The 11,749-nt window shown below is 38.2% G+C and overlaps 4 protein-coding genes across 7 annotated transcripts; 2 read left to right on the forward strand and 2 right to left on the reverse strand.

Moving 5' to 3' along the window:
• The first annotated feature begins 113 nt into the window (after positions 1–113).
• Positions 114–2,599, forward strand: LOC132196625 (uncharacterized). Of its 2 annotated transcripts, XM_059619406.1 has the most exons (7): positions 131–229; positions 826–1,137; positions 1,200–1,499; positions 1,562–1,724; positions 1,800–1,955; positions 2,025–2,085; positions 2,149–2,599. In XM_059619406.1, exons 2-5 carry the CDS (start codon positions 1,121–1,123, stop codon positions 1,893–1,895), a joined length of 576 nt encoding a protein of 191 aa, XP_059475389.1. In that variant the 5' UTR covers positions 131–229; positions 826–1,120; the 3' UTR covers positions 1,896–1,955; positions 2,025–2,085; positions 2,149–2,599. The 2 variants fall into 2 exon arrangements, 1 of the variants encoding a protein (XP_059475389.1); XR_009441784.1 differs by lacking the exon at positions 826–1,137 and having other exon boundaries at positions 114–229; positions 1,299–1,499; positions 2,149–2,597.
• A 95-nt stretch (positions 2,600–2,694) lies between these two features.
• LOC132196624 (tRNA selenocysteine 1-associated protein 1) lies at positions 2,695–4,201 on the reverse strand. The gene is made up of 5 exons (XM_059619405.1): positions 3,965–4,201; positions 3,714–3,911; positions 3,498–3,654; positions 2,992–3,441; positions 2,695–2,928 (listed from the first exon to the last, which is right to left on the reverse strand). The coding sequence occupies exons 1-5, from the start codon at positions 4,007–4,009 to the stop codon at positions 2,804–2,806; spliced, it is 975 nt and encodes a 324-aa protein (XP_059475388.1). The 5' UTR covers positions 4,010–4,201; the 3' UTR covers positions 2,695–2,803.
• A 254-nt stretch (positions 4,202–4,455) lies between these two features.
• LOC132197440 (uncharacterized) lies at positions 4,456–7,469 on the reverse strand. Its single transcript, XM_059620735.1, has 9 exons — positions 7,330–7,469; positions 7,027–7,183; positions 6,266–6,965; positions 5,901–6,209; positions 5,549–5,848; positions 5,222–5,490; positions 4,992–5,161; positions 4,764–4,937; positions 4,456–4,703 (listed from the first exon to the last, which is right to left on the reverse strand). The coding sequence occupies exons 2-8, from the start codon at positions 7,176–7,178 to the stop codon at positions 4,864–4,866; spliced, it is 1,974 nt and encodes a 657-aa protein (XP_059476718.1). The 5' UTR covers positions 7,179–7,183; positions 7,330–7,469; the 3' UTR covers positions 4,456–4,703; positions 4,764–4,863.
• An 18-nt stretch (positions 7,470–7,487) lies between these two features.
• LOC132197439 (vacuolar protein sorting-associated protein 54) lies at positions 7,488–11,699 on the forward strand. Of its 3 annotated transcripts, none has more exons than XM_059620731.1 (17): positions 7,488–7,648; positions 7,714–7,847; positions 8,024–8,154; positions 8,213–8,335; positions 8,389–8,467; positions 8,526–8,680; positions 8,733–8,875; positions 8,930–9,029; positions 9,087–9,356; positions 9,410–9,517; positions 9,570–9,725; positions 9,788–9,885; positions 10,058–10,322; positions 10,376–10,508; positions 10,562–10,673; positions 10,732–11,328; positions 11,445–11,699. In XM_059620731.1, exons 2-17 carry the CDS (start codon positions 7,760–7,762, stop codon positions 11,551–11,553), a joined length of 2,667 nt encoding a protein of 888 aa, XP_059476714.1. In that variant the 5' UTR covers positions 7,488–7,648; positions 7,714–7,759; the 3' UTR covers positions 11,554–11,699. The 3 variants fall into 3 exon arrangements, with proteins under 3 accessions (XP_059476714.1, XP_059476715.1, XP_059476717.1); XM_059620732.1 differs by having other exon boundaries at positions 7,717–7,847; XM_059620734.1 differs by having other exon boundaries at positions 7,495–7,648; positions 7,694–7,847.
• The last annotated feature ends 50 nt before the right edge of the window (positions 11,700–11,749 follow it).

The raw sequence follows: 11,749 nt of genomic DNA on the forward strand, positions 1-11,749 counted from the left end.
TTTCAAAAGAATCAGCGAGCAGTCCTGATATTGAATTGGAATAACCTGACTTTCAAAATTAGCGACTGTTGCGACTATTTTTATTTCCTCTGTAGCAGCGCCACTAGAGGGCAACCTCTCCGCCCCCTGCCGGGCATCCTGCATTGTTCCCTGGCAAAACAAAAAAGGCTGACGACGGTCCCAAGCCTGCCAGAAATCTCAACTCAACCATCCTCGAACCCGGACAGGGGTAAGCGTCCCATTTTGCCCCCAAATCAAAGCCACAAGAACAGTCTGTCGGTCGAGTGAAATAGTTTTGTCTCCAAGTCCGAATTTAAGTGAAAAACTCGAACGACAAAATTCGCCATTCAAATCACGTGTGCGCAAAACCAGTGTCGGGCCGAATTTGTAATATTTGCCAACGAATAATTCATCATATTACCAACTGATTTAATTTTGCATTTACCCAGACGACTTTGTAAAAAATTCCGTATTAATTCATTAAGATTCTCATTCATATGATTTATGTTAGTTTTCTCCGAGGCAAAGTGCCGATGCTCACCGAGCCTAAAATGTTCAATTTAATTTTAAGTAAAACAAAAAGAAAAAAATAATATTTAATTTTAAATGCAAATTGCTCAACAAAATCTCTTTCAAATTCAGTACACAAATTTATGCAAATTTCAGTTCTCAAAAATTCTCAAAAAAACAAATTTAGTTTAATTAATAAAATTAATTCTCAAATCAAAAATAACATCAGTCTAATTAACTTCCAACTCAAATAAAAATTCTTTCTCTTTTTTTGTTTATTTCAATTGTGATATTTATTTTGTTTTTGTTTTTCAGTTCGAGCAATATACAAGAAAACATAAACCTGGTCGTACGTTTTTCTTCATCAACTACCCTGGGTCACAATGAACCCCACACCTCTAGTCCTAAAGAAAAAGACCTGTGATTCACCAACAACTTTATTTATTGTTGTTCCTTCGCTTAAGCATTTGTTTATTATCAGTCAGGGCCGTTATGACTTTTTGAAAAGCGACCGGTTAAAAGCGAAAATTCTTTCCTGTGAATTCTGATGATCGTCGATTATAATGGTGTTGTGAAAATTTTTTTTAATTGAACAGAATTCTCCTGCAAAATGGATAAGTCTGAGAAGTATTAGATAATTAATATTAGCAAAAAAATATTTTTCTAATTATAAAAATAACGTTAACCAGAAAGTCGACAAACAAGTCGACTGTGAAAGTGAAAACAGTTTTCCGATGCGTGTGCGGTAAGAAGAGATTTGATGGGTACCATGACCATCCCCACTTTAGACGCAGCACTGAAAATGAAGAAGGAGAATTAGAGCAACACGAATCACTCCCGTTCCACAATCCAGAGTGGGAACTATCCATTGAGTGCCCGATCTGCGAAAAAGTCATCGGAGCTCATTCAGCCCACGATCACATACAGATGTGCTTCAGAAAGCACAAAACTTCAACAAGGAACTTGAAGAACACTGCTTACATGCTTCAGTAAATCATATTTAATTTTAACTGAAATAAAAGCATCTCATTATTATTTTATTTTTATATAGGATGAACTATTTCCAAAAAGGCCCGCCTGTAGTCCAGAAATCTTTCTTTGATGTTGACGAAGACCTGACGCCCTACATCAATGGGACTAAAATGATTTTCAGTTCAGGAGAGTCTGACGACGAGACGACTACAGACAGCACTACTTCTGAGCATTCAGCTGAGGTACATGTAATTTTATTTTTGGTCACCTTGTTTATTTTGGTGGTTTTCTAACAACTCTATTTTTTTTTAATTCAGGATAAGGCAGATGAATCAGAGGATCCTGCTGATGAGGGCCCTGTCCCGAGTGACGAGGAGAGGGAGGAATTGGTTGCAGTCCCTGGAGATGGTTGAGAGCGTCAACCAGATGTTGATTCTGAGGCCGTCGAGAACAGCGCAGAAAGATTTGCTGAGGTAATTTTGTTTTTAGTCATCATATAAGTTTTTGAGAACTGGTTTTCTAACAACTCTCTCTCTTTTCAGGAGATTACTGTGAATAAGGAAAAAACTGTTGTTTGTGAGCGATGAAGCTTCCTTTGTCCAGGTAATAATTTAATTTTTTTCTAGAGCTTTTATTTATAATAACTTCTATTTATCTGCTTTTCAGCCCACCGTGACAATTTTTAAAAAATAGTATCCTGTCTTTTATTTTTTTGTTTCAAAAAGTAGCTGCATTTATTTTTTAACTCCATGTGATGCAAGCTAAAGGGAAAAATAAACTTTTGTAACCCTTCAATTATATCAAAGATAATTGGCATCAATTCAATTTCTGTGAAATCAGTTCTGTTTAATTAATGGACTGATGAATGTTACTCTTCAAGTACTTAATCTGGTTTTTTTATTAATTAAAAAACATGAAAGTTGTGATATGAATGGGCTGTTATATAAATTTAGAATAGAGAACAATTGATTAATTTATAAGCACATTAAAACATTTAGTGAAATTTAATTAGCAATGAGTATCATTTCTGAATTTAAACATTATCAACTAACACTAACATGCTATCAGAAATCAAACTCACATTCTTCTGCAACTGCATAAATCAGAAATTTTTTCATCAGTTCTTATTACATAATATATTACCAAAAAATATATTTTCTGTCTTTTTTTGGATATAAATAAGTTTAGAGAATATTGAAAAGAAACACATCCTTACAAAAATCAGCAACATTACTCTACAACATTTTTTTATTACTTATGTAAATTTACATCATTAATATTACGGAAGTGCATTCACTCAAATTTCCTAGATATAGTTGTCTTATAAGTAAGGGACGCAAACTTCTGAAGGGAGCCACTTGGACTCCAAAAGTGCATCCCACATTTGATTATCCTTTTGGCATGTGTGATAATTGAGCTCGTCAATGTCAACTGGGATGTTGTGTTCTGCAATCATTCAGAAATATTATTAGCAATCAAAGTTTTTTTTAAATTATCTCAAGCACAGACCGACAAGCTGGAATTCCTCCGGAATCGGTGCTGGTGGCGGTGCTTCGGCAGGCAGTGGAGGCTGAGACTCGATAGCCTTGGCGGCTGCAGCAGCCGCAGCTACGGCTGCAGCCGTCTGCTGATCATACTGGGAGGTTGTGTAGGTAGAGGTGGTGTTTGATTGATTGTAGTGGTCGTAATAGGCCGAGTTGCTGCCGTATTGGCTGTTCCACTGGTTGTAGTTCTGCCAGTATTCCAAATAAGCGTGGGCCTTTTCATTCAGCGACTCTTCTGCTGCGGCGGCAGCGGCTGCTTGTTTGCTCTTGGGCACAGCGTTGCTTATTTTCAAGGGCTTGTTGCCAAGTCCCTTGTAGCCGTTCATGTCTATCAGACAAGCCTTCTGGTCCTCTTCGTTCGAGAACTTCACAAAAGCGTAGCCCTTGCTCACTCCTGTTGACGGGTCCATAACAACTGCAAAGAATTTAGCATTGAAGCAAACTTGAATTCAACATTTCAACAACATTCACCTTTTGCTGTTCTCAAGGAATGATATCTGGAGGCAAGAAGCCTGTAGAGTTGATAGTCATCCACTTCCGGACTGAGATCGCCAATCCACAGGGAAAAATCACTGTCGTTGCCTGGTTTTCCAGTTGTGCTTGCATGATTCAGTTTGAAGCGAACAGGCTGAAATTTTTTTTTTAAATTACTTTAATCTTTCAAATTGGATTTCGTTAAAATATTACCGGGTTGGAGCCAGGAATGACCTTTCCATTCAACTTGTGCATCGCATCCAAAGCGATTTCGTCCGTCTTGAAGTGGACGAAACAGTAGCCGGCTGGTTCACCTGTGAATTTGTTCCTCATAATTTTGACGCCCATCGGCGCTTCTCCGAGCTTCTCAAACGCACCCTTGACGAACGTTTCCGTCATATAAGGCTCAAGCTGAAAGAAAATAAAGACAATAATTAGAAAAAAAGTGGCCTTAAATTTCTTACTCCTCCCATCCAGAGTTGGCAGTGCCAAATCGCGGTGTTCGACATGTTTTTTTTTTAAGTGTTCCTTTCTATTTAATTAACGTGGCGCACAGAAATGATAAACACTAATTTTGTGAGCTTTTAATGTCCAAATCTTCCTTTGTGTTGTTCCAGAAGCACGAGACGTTGCACGAGACGTGTAGAATCGGCAAGTTTTGTATTTTTGTAAACAAAACAGAAATTATGCTTATGGTTCTCGTCGCCCACGCATGGGGTCGTGACACTCGATAAATGGCGCCCTTGGTGGTTTTGGCGCGGAAACAGAGAAGTTTGGAATTGATTTGTACAATAAAATAAAATTATTATAAAATTTGTGCGTCGTGAATGGAAAATAACTTGAACGCAAGAGAAATTTCCACAAATGTCATATGATTTAATGAAATTTTGGAAACATTAGAAGATTTCGCAAGATTCATCAAGAGTTCTGGTTCAAAATAAAAACTGTCTTACTAACTTGGTAATAGAAATTTTATTGGAACCATGCCATAAAAATATTCAAAATTATTAAACCACTTTTTAACTTGGCTTTAAAAGTACAGGTTTTATATGCACGCGTTGAGAAGTATCTCTTTCCTTGCTGTGAACCTTTTCGTTGTGCCTCTTGAGAACCGACGGATGGCTTGCTTCAAAACTGCACCCCACAGAAATGCACTTCAATTTTTTAGGAAAATGAATGGGTCTGTGTAATTTCAAGTGAGCTCTAAAATAATAAACGTTATCCTCAATCAATCTGAAATTTCAATTAAAAAAACAAACCCACTTTTGATAGAACGCTCTGTCACAGATCTCGCACAGCCAGTCCCGACTGCGTAAATGGCTCAGGTGGATTGCTATTATGTGTTGCAAAAGTCTAGACTTCTTTAATGAGGCAAAATTGCAATGGTGACACCGCAGAGTTCGCTTCTTAATTTCAGTCTCAGCTTGGTGAATGTTCCTAAATGAACAATAAAAATGAGAAAATTGATTTAGTAATTAAATAGATTTTTACCTAATATGATAAACAAGATTCCTGATCCTTGTGAATGATTTTTGGCAGGATGTGCAGAAAAATTTTGACTTTCCTTTTGGTGCAGACTTGAAAGAAGCTTTGCACTCCCTTGAATGCCGCGAAAGGTCTTGCGAAATGGCAAAACACATGTTGCAATTTTGATTTGACACCTGCAATTTCATTTTTTTTTTTCAATGAAAAATTTTATTTTTTATTTTTATAATTATTACCTGTGCAATGCTCCAGGGTGAAGCTCCAAAATGTGCTTTTTATACTCGAATAAATTTTCAAACACTCCTTGGCAAATCCGACACAGTTGAGTTGTGTTGAAGCCATTTGCAAGGGCACGTTTCTCTCTGCACTGCAGTTTTCTTCTGTGCAAAACTGCTTCATCCTTGCTGTGAAAAGTTTCATCACAGAGACCACAGAAAAACTCGCCTGTCGAATCAAGTTGCTGCTTTCTGCGCCCCTTCTTCTTGTGTTTGCCAATGACGTGCCGCTGAAATAAAGTAGATTTCGAAATACAGCAAAATTACAAATTTTCAAACTAAACAGACCTGAAGTGATCTTTGTTTGTTGCAGGAAAACTTGCAGAACTTGCAACAAAAGGTGTGGAGAGGTGCAGTGGTTATGCCGTGTTTCTTAGACATGTGAAATCTCAATTGTATGTTGAGGCTGAATTTTGACTCGCAGATGTTGCACTTGAAGGGTGTTGACCTTTTTTTGATGACGATAGGCACCGACTGATTGAGGGCCGCAACAACCTGTTGGTGTTCTTCGGTTCGAAGGTGGTTTTCAATACTTTCCGCTGCGGATTCTTCAAATTTGCATTGCTGGCAGCAAAACTTTCCCTCAGCCTACGATTAAATTTAAAAATAATGTTCCTTTGTAATAAAAACTTGGGCAGACCTTTTCGTTTTTCTTGCAATGAATATCGGAGCTGAAGTGGAGCAGAAAATCGTCCATCATGTTGCAATAAAAGTGGCACAACAGACACTGGAAAGAGAAGTGCTTGACGACTTTGTCAATGTTGCTCAGGACCAACTCCTTCGACAGCTGAGGATTCTGGCAGCCTTTGATGTAATGATAGTGGGAGAGGAGGTGCTTTCCGAACAGCAAGGAAGGAACCTTGATGCTGCAAATTTCACAAAAAGTATATTTTTTATTTGGCCCAGGTATTTTTTCGCAGGGCTTCAAGTTGGCACTTTTTCCTGAGTCCTGCATAAAAAAAGATTAAATTACTCCTAAATTTGTGATTATAAACTTGTGATTACCGCAGCTTTGCTCTCTACCACAGTCCGCCCTCCTCTTTTCTGCCTTGCAGACGGCGCTAAAAATTCGTCCTCCATCTCATAAATGCAGTTTTCAGTCTTCCTCTTAAAATGCAGCTCGCTCCGTAAATGCTTTTCGTACAAAGTCCTGCTCGAAAGACGCCGATTGCAAGTTCGGCAAAAGTAATGAATGGTGCTTCCTGACTTGAGATGCTCAGACATTTTTCCTGGCATCCACTTTCCGGAAGACTGGAAGGGTGGGTGTGGAATTTTTGCCGCAGGCTGAACTGGAATCTCCTCAGGGATGGGAGGTAATTTTTCGATAGAGGCCGAGGAAAAAATATCAGAATCCAAGATGGATCGGCCCCGGTCGATCCCAATGATGCCGTCTTCTTGCATAAGACTGAGGTCGGCCAATGAATCAAAGTTTCCTCTACGAACTTTGTTGATGTCTCCAATGTCAATGCTGAAGTTTGACTCGAGTTCCAAATCTGTAATTCGTAGAAAGTTGTTGGTTTTGGCCGAGAGTTCCAGGCTGGTCTTAGGAAGATTAGGAATGTCAAAGTCGATGTCGAATTCATCGAGACGTGTTTTGCTCATCAGCTCGAGAGAACTGAAAAAGTCCAATGCACTGGGAAGTTGCGCGTCCGCCGCGTTCTCCACAACAGCTACGCTCGGCACGGTTTCTCTGTCTATGTCCTTGCTGTTGATGATGGTTAAAAATTAAGATCAAATCAAAAAATTAAAATTTCGAATTAATTTACCTAGTTGAGGCCGATATAGTTGTGCATTTTGAGCGTCGATGAAGGACATAATTTTCCAATCCAATTATAGTATTTTGACATTTCAGACAAATGTGTGTGTCATCATCATCAAAGTTGGATTCTCCTGTCGTATCCATCACCCTCGGGTCCATGTTCTCTATAAAAATTAAATATTTTGTGTCAGAAAAACAGAAATGGATAAAAATTAACCTCATTAAATTCAGAGCAAGTTTAAATATCCATCAATACATAATATAATTATATGATGTTGAAATCTTAAAGTTCATCATAAAATGTACCTACCGTATTATTGCGTATTATATTAATTATTATAAAACAAGCAAATCTACTTGAAATACATAATGAGACCTCTCTTTCATTGTTTACATTTTTATGTTTTGTGGGCGGGGCAGGGCAACGTGAGAACGTGAAAATAGCAATGAATTACGTGCACAGGCGCCGTCGGGCGAATCTGTGCAAATAGGAACTTCCAGCAGCTGCTATCATCTGACTGGACTGGAAAGCCGAAATTATTTATATTTATTATTTATTTTGAGTCATGTCATCCGCGCCACCTCATCATTGCTAGCGCAAATTTATCTTGAATTTATTGTGAAATTGAGTAAGTGCGCATTGACGCTTTTGTTTTGAATTAGCACGTAATCAGTTTAAAAATTTAACTTCCAGCAGCTTATGGCCTCCCAACATTGTACATTCTCGGCCAGCGTCAGCAATGGAAACATCCCCGAGCTACTCCGGTTCCAAAGCAAACCATGCCCAAACAGTAAAACATGCCAAGAACGCAGCAGCATCTACAAGTGGTAATTTCATTATTTTTTTATTAACCAATTAAAACAAAACAATCGTTGTTACATTTATGCTGACGACATTGTTTACAACAATGACATGATATTAAATGTTTAAAGAAATTAAAAGTATTTTTAACGTTTAATATATAAAAATAATAAACTACATAATTATGAAAATATTTTTTAAGGTGCGGAACCAAGATCAAAAAGCAGCAACTCGTTGGTAAAGAAGCCTTCTCAACGTGACATGGTGTTGTGGAAGGCTTTGTCGTCTCAAAACTTGCCAGCGGTTCTCAATGACCCTAATCGAGGGAAACAAGTATGCCAAAAATTCTCATTTGAAAAGTTTAGTTATAAAACGAATAAAAATATTATAGAGAGACTTTTTCACCAAACTTTGGGGAGATGATTTTGTCGAGTCGGCATTCATTGGAAATTTAGAGCATTTACCGGAAGTGTCCTCTGCCAACTTTGAACACTATCTCAGGAAAATTCGCAAAGTGAGCTGTGAAATAAATTTAAATTTCAATGATTTTACAAAAAAAATCTTCAGCGCTTAAGACTACACGAGAGATTAAATCATTCCATAAATGGAGGACCCCTCAGCCCAAAGTGGCCTGTTTCAGTACCAGGTTTGTAATTCTAAAAAATCAGATTTAAAAAAATTTTAACCTCCATTGAAATTTACAGATCGAGCTCAGAGTGATATGAGTGTTGTTCCAAAAATTTTTATTCAGCCTCAATTTGATCTTCGGGTTCCAGAAACTTTCAACACTATCCATTCACTAAAAGGAGACACTCACAAGTCTAAGCCTATCAGTAGTGCTAATCAGTTGCAAGAGAAGGTGCGAAAAAGCAAACAACTTATTTTTGTTTATTCAGTTTTAAATATTTCAGCTGGCTCATTATTTAGACATCGTCGAAGTTCAAATTGCCTTCCAAGTCACTCAAAAGTCGGATACTTTTTTTCAAGCCATGTCGTCCCACGACACTTTGATGGAAAAACTTTCTAAAACGTGCCTCACTGTCTCGCTATTGCGGTAACACTTTTTATCAGAAATTTTAATTTGAAACTGGAACATGCATGTTTTTAGGAGTAAACTTCAAAATATTGATCAACACCTTGTGAAAGATTCCTTAAAAATACTTCGCTATGCGCAGACAAAGCAAAATTACTTAGCCGTGGTAGAAAAGGTATTGTAGAAAGGTCCTCTCGTGTTTAGTTGTGTTAACAAAATATTATTACTTCAGTTAAAATTGATGGTGACGGTTCACCAAACTCAGTCGATGCTGCAACTTCTCCTCTCTATTCCCGACTACGTGGCTGCCATAGATCTTATATTGACGACGCAAGAAATTCTTGTTCAGGAGCTAGCAGGGGTGCATGGCTTCCGACACCTCAGCTCGCAACTTTCCGAAATGCAACGCTTAATAGATAAAATTCTCAGCGCCGAGTTCGAGCGCTACGTAACCGCAGACTTGAACAGACCTTTAGATCTTTATACAGAAGTTTTAGAAGAGGTAAATTAGTGGCATGTTTTTGCAGTGAAAAAAATCAGCTCCTCTTTTTCCAGGACAAACTAGCATCCATTGTTTACGGGATGCTGAGGCAGAAGTATTTCAACTTTGCCAACAAATACAAAGAGGAGGCATTTACCTCAATCAAGGCAAAAGTGAAACAGGTAAGACTTGAATTAAGTTAATAACAATTATACTAATTTAAATTTATTTCAGTTGGTCATCGAGGAGATTGCAGCAAGTGATAGTGGAGAAGGAGACGTTCGACTTACAGGAAGTGGAGAACAGCTTCAAGGGTTGCCTTTGACTCGATGGCAGCATTTATTACAAAGGACTGCAGAAACACTACTAAAAATTGTTCATCATGTCAAGGTTTTTCAATTTTTTAAATGAAAATTATAAAATAATTTAAATCTCCAACAAATCATCTACAGGTTGTGCACGATGTCATGCGAGAGGCAGTCGAAAAAAGTTCAGGCAAAGACAAACTGAAGGAAGATGAAAACAACACCTCCTCAAACTATCTCAACATGTAAATACACAATTCAACAAATTTATTCCATTTTGGAAAGATAAATTTTTTTATAATTTAAAAAAAATGCATGATAATTGAATTTAAATTGTAATTTTATCCTTTTTTTAATATTCTTTACATTTTATTTCAATTTAAAATTTATTAGTACTCATTTCGTTGTGATTTTTAGATCCGACCCATCCGAAACGTTACTTAGTCCGGACGAGCGAGTGGTTGTCGAGTTTTGTCTGAGCGAACTTCTGTGTTCAGTGTGTGATTATGCCAACGACCAATTTGCTCAGCTTCTGACGTCCCAGTCAAAAGAAACCTGGATCGAGAGAGCCACAGCCACTCAAGTTTGTGATGTTGCAAAGGTGGTGGACAACTTTGTGGTGAGCTGCGAACAAGTGTGTGGCAAATGTAGCACGGCTCTGAAATCTGCATTTAAAGTCCAAGTAAAATCCAGTTTGGTCTTTTGAAAGCTTAATTGAAGCCTTTTTTTCATTAGGCGAGCAAGTTTGTCAGTAAATTTCATCAAGACCAGAAGGACAAGTTGACGCTGATACTTGCTAGTGAAACTTGGAAACAAGCAATGGTACCGCAAGAGTTTCAGAATCTTGCAAACAAGTTGCACGAAACAGGTAGTTTAATAATTTTCCATTTAGCCGAGTATTTTTCTAATGAATACTTTTAGGGAAATTGAGTTTGCCAAAGCGGGAATTGGGAAGTACCATCCCAAATGGGGGCCTTAGCTTGACAGGAGCACCTTCCTTGGTCATAGGGGGAGAAAATTACGTTGTAGTTGGGTGAGTTTTGGACGAATAAATTTCATTGAAAATGTTCCGAGGACCAATTTTTCCGCAGGTCTATTTTATTATTGCTGAAGATGATGGCCGAGTACTGTCTGTGCGCTGAAGAACTGACTGTCATGGCACCGAACTTGCTGCGATGCCTCATCGAGCTGCTGCAGCTCTTTAATTCTCGCAGCTGTCAACTGGTGCTGGGAGCCGGCGCGCTTCACTCGGTCGGCCTCAACACAATCACCAGCACCAACCTCGCACTCATGTCGAGATCGCTGCAACTGGTGCTGGTTGCTGCTGAAGCTGCCAAACAGCAATTACTGCCGTCGGTAGTGGAGCCGCAAAGGATTGAGATGCACATTGAAAATCTCGAGCGGGACATCATGTCGCACTGCCGGGAGATTGAAAACAAACTGCTCGCGCTTATCGGAGGCTTGCTTTCGAGAGAAATTTGCCAATGGGACGCAAAACCACCGGTTCCTTCAAACTCGTTTCGCAACGTCTCGAAGCACATGAAGAAATTGTACGAGGCCATTTCGGAAGTTTTACCGGAGAAACAAGTGCAGAACCTGTACAGAAGTGCCCACAAGATGTTCAAAATTGTGTTGAAGGAGCAGCTAGTCAAAATGAACATTCTAAACAATGGCGGACCTCAGCACGGGTTAGTTTTTTTCTTCATTTATTTAAATTTTTTTACATTTATCTTCTCTTTATTGATGCTTCTTTGATAATTAGTTGAAATCTTATCCTTAAACCTTAAATTATGAATTTTTGCAGGGTCGTCATTTCAGAACTGACTTTTTATCTCGATGCGTTGAGAAGACTTAAAGTGATGCCCATTGATGAACTCATGATGGACTCAATGGAAGACATCTGGGACAGATAGCATTGCAAGAAGATTATGTGCCGATAGTGATTTTGTTACACCGTGTTTCTTAATTTTCTTTTATAATTTATATGCTTGCCGTTTTTTTGTTGAAAATTCAAAGATTATATAAAGAGAATTTAAGATTAAAGGTATTAAATTATGTAAAAAAATTGATTTTCTTTTACAACTATTAAACCCAATAAAAATCAGACAG

The sequence above is a fragment of the Neocloeon triangulifer genome, unplaced genomic scaffold (genome assembly GCF_031216515.1).
Source record: "Neocloeon triangulifer isolate White Clay Creek 2 clone unplaced genomic scaffold, ASM3121651v1 ptg000012l, whole genome shotgun sequence".
Lineage (NCBI taxonomy): Eukaryota > Metazoa > Arthropoda > Insecta > Ephemeroptera > Baetidae > Neocloeon > Neocloeon triangulifer.

Bases quoted from the DNA above. Each gene is read 5' to 3' on its own strand.
- LOC132196625 (XM_059619406.1), top strand. The intron at 1,500-1,561 runs GTAAATCATATT...ATTTTTATATAG, and splicing joins AACACTGCTTACATGCTTCA to GATGAACTATTTCCAAAAAG. The intron at 1,725-1,799 runs GTACATGTAATT...TTTTTAATTCAG, and splicing joins CTTCTGAGCATTCAGCTGAG to GATAAGGCAGATGAATCAGA.
- LOC132196624 (XM_059619405.1), bottom strand. From the start codon at position 4,009: ATGTCGAACACCGCGATTTGGCACTGCCAACTCTGGATGGGAGGA. The intron at 3,655-3,713 runs GTAATATTTTAA...AAAAAATTTCAG, and splicing joins TCATTCCTGGCTCCAACCCG to CCTGTTCGCTTCAAACTGAA. The intron at 3,442-3,497 runs GTGAATGTTGTT...AATTCTTTGCAG, and splicing joins TTCCTTGAGAACAGCAAAAG to TTGTTATGGACCCGTCAACA.
- LOC132197440 (XM_059620735.1), bottom strand. From the start codon at position 7,178: ATGGACCCGAGGGTGATGGATACGACAGGAGAATCCAACTTTGATGAT. The intron at 6,210-6,265 runs GTAATCACAAGT...TTTTTTATGCAG, and splicing joins TGGTAGAGAGCAAAGCTGCG to GACTCAGGAAAAAGTGCCAA. The intron at 5,491-5,548 runs GTCTGTTTAGTT...ACTTTATTTCAG, and splicing joins ACAAACAAAGATCACTTCAG to CGGCACGTCATTGGCAAACA.
- LOC132197439 (XM_059620731.1), top strand. From the start codon at position 7,760: ATGGAAACATCCCCGAGCTACTCCGGTTCCAAAGCAAACCATGCCCAA. The intron at 9,357-9,409 runs GTAAATTAGTGG...CTCTTTTTCCAG, and splicing joins ATACAGAAGTTTTAGAAGAG to GACAAACTAGCATCCATTGT. The intron at 9,518-9,569 runs GTAAGACTTGAA...AATTTATTTCAG, and splicing joins TCAAGGCAAAAGTGAAACAG to TTGGTCATCGAGGAGATTGC.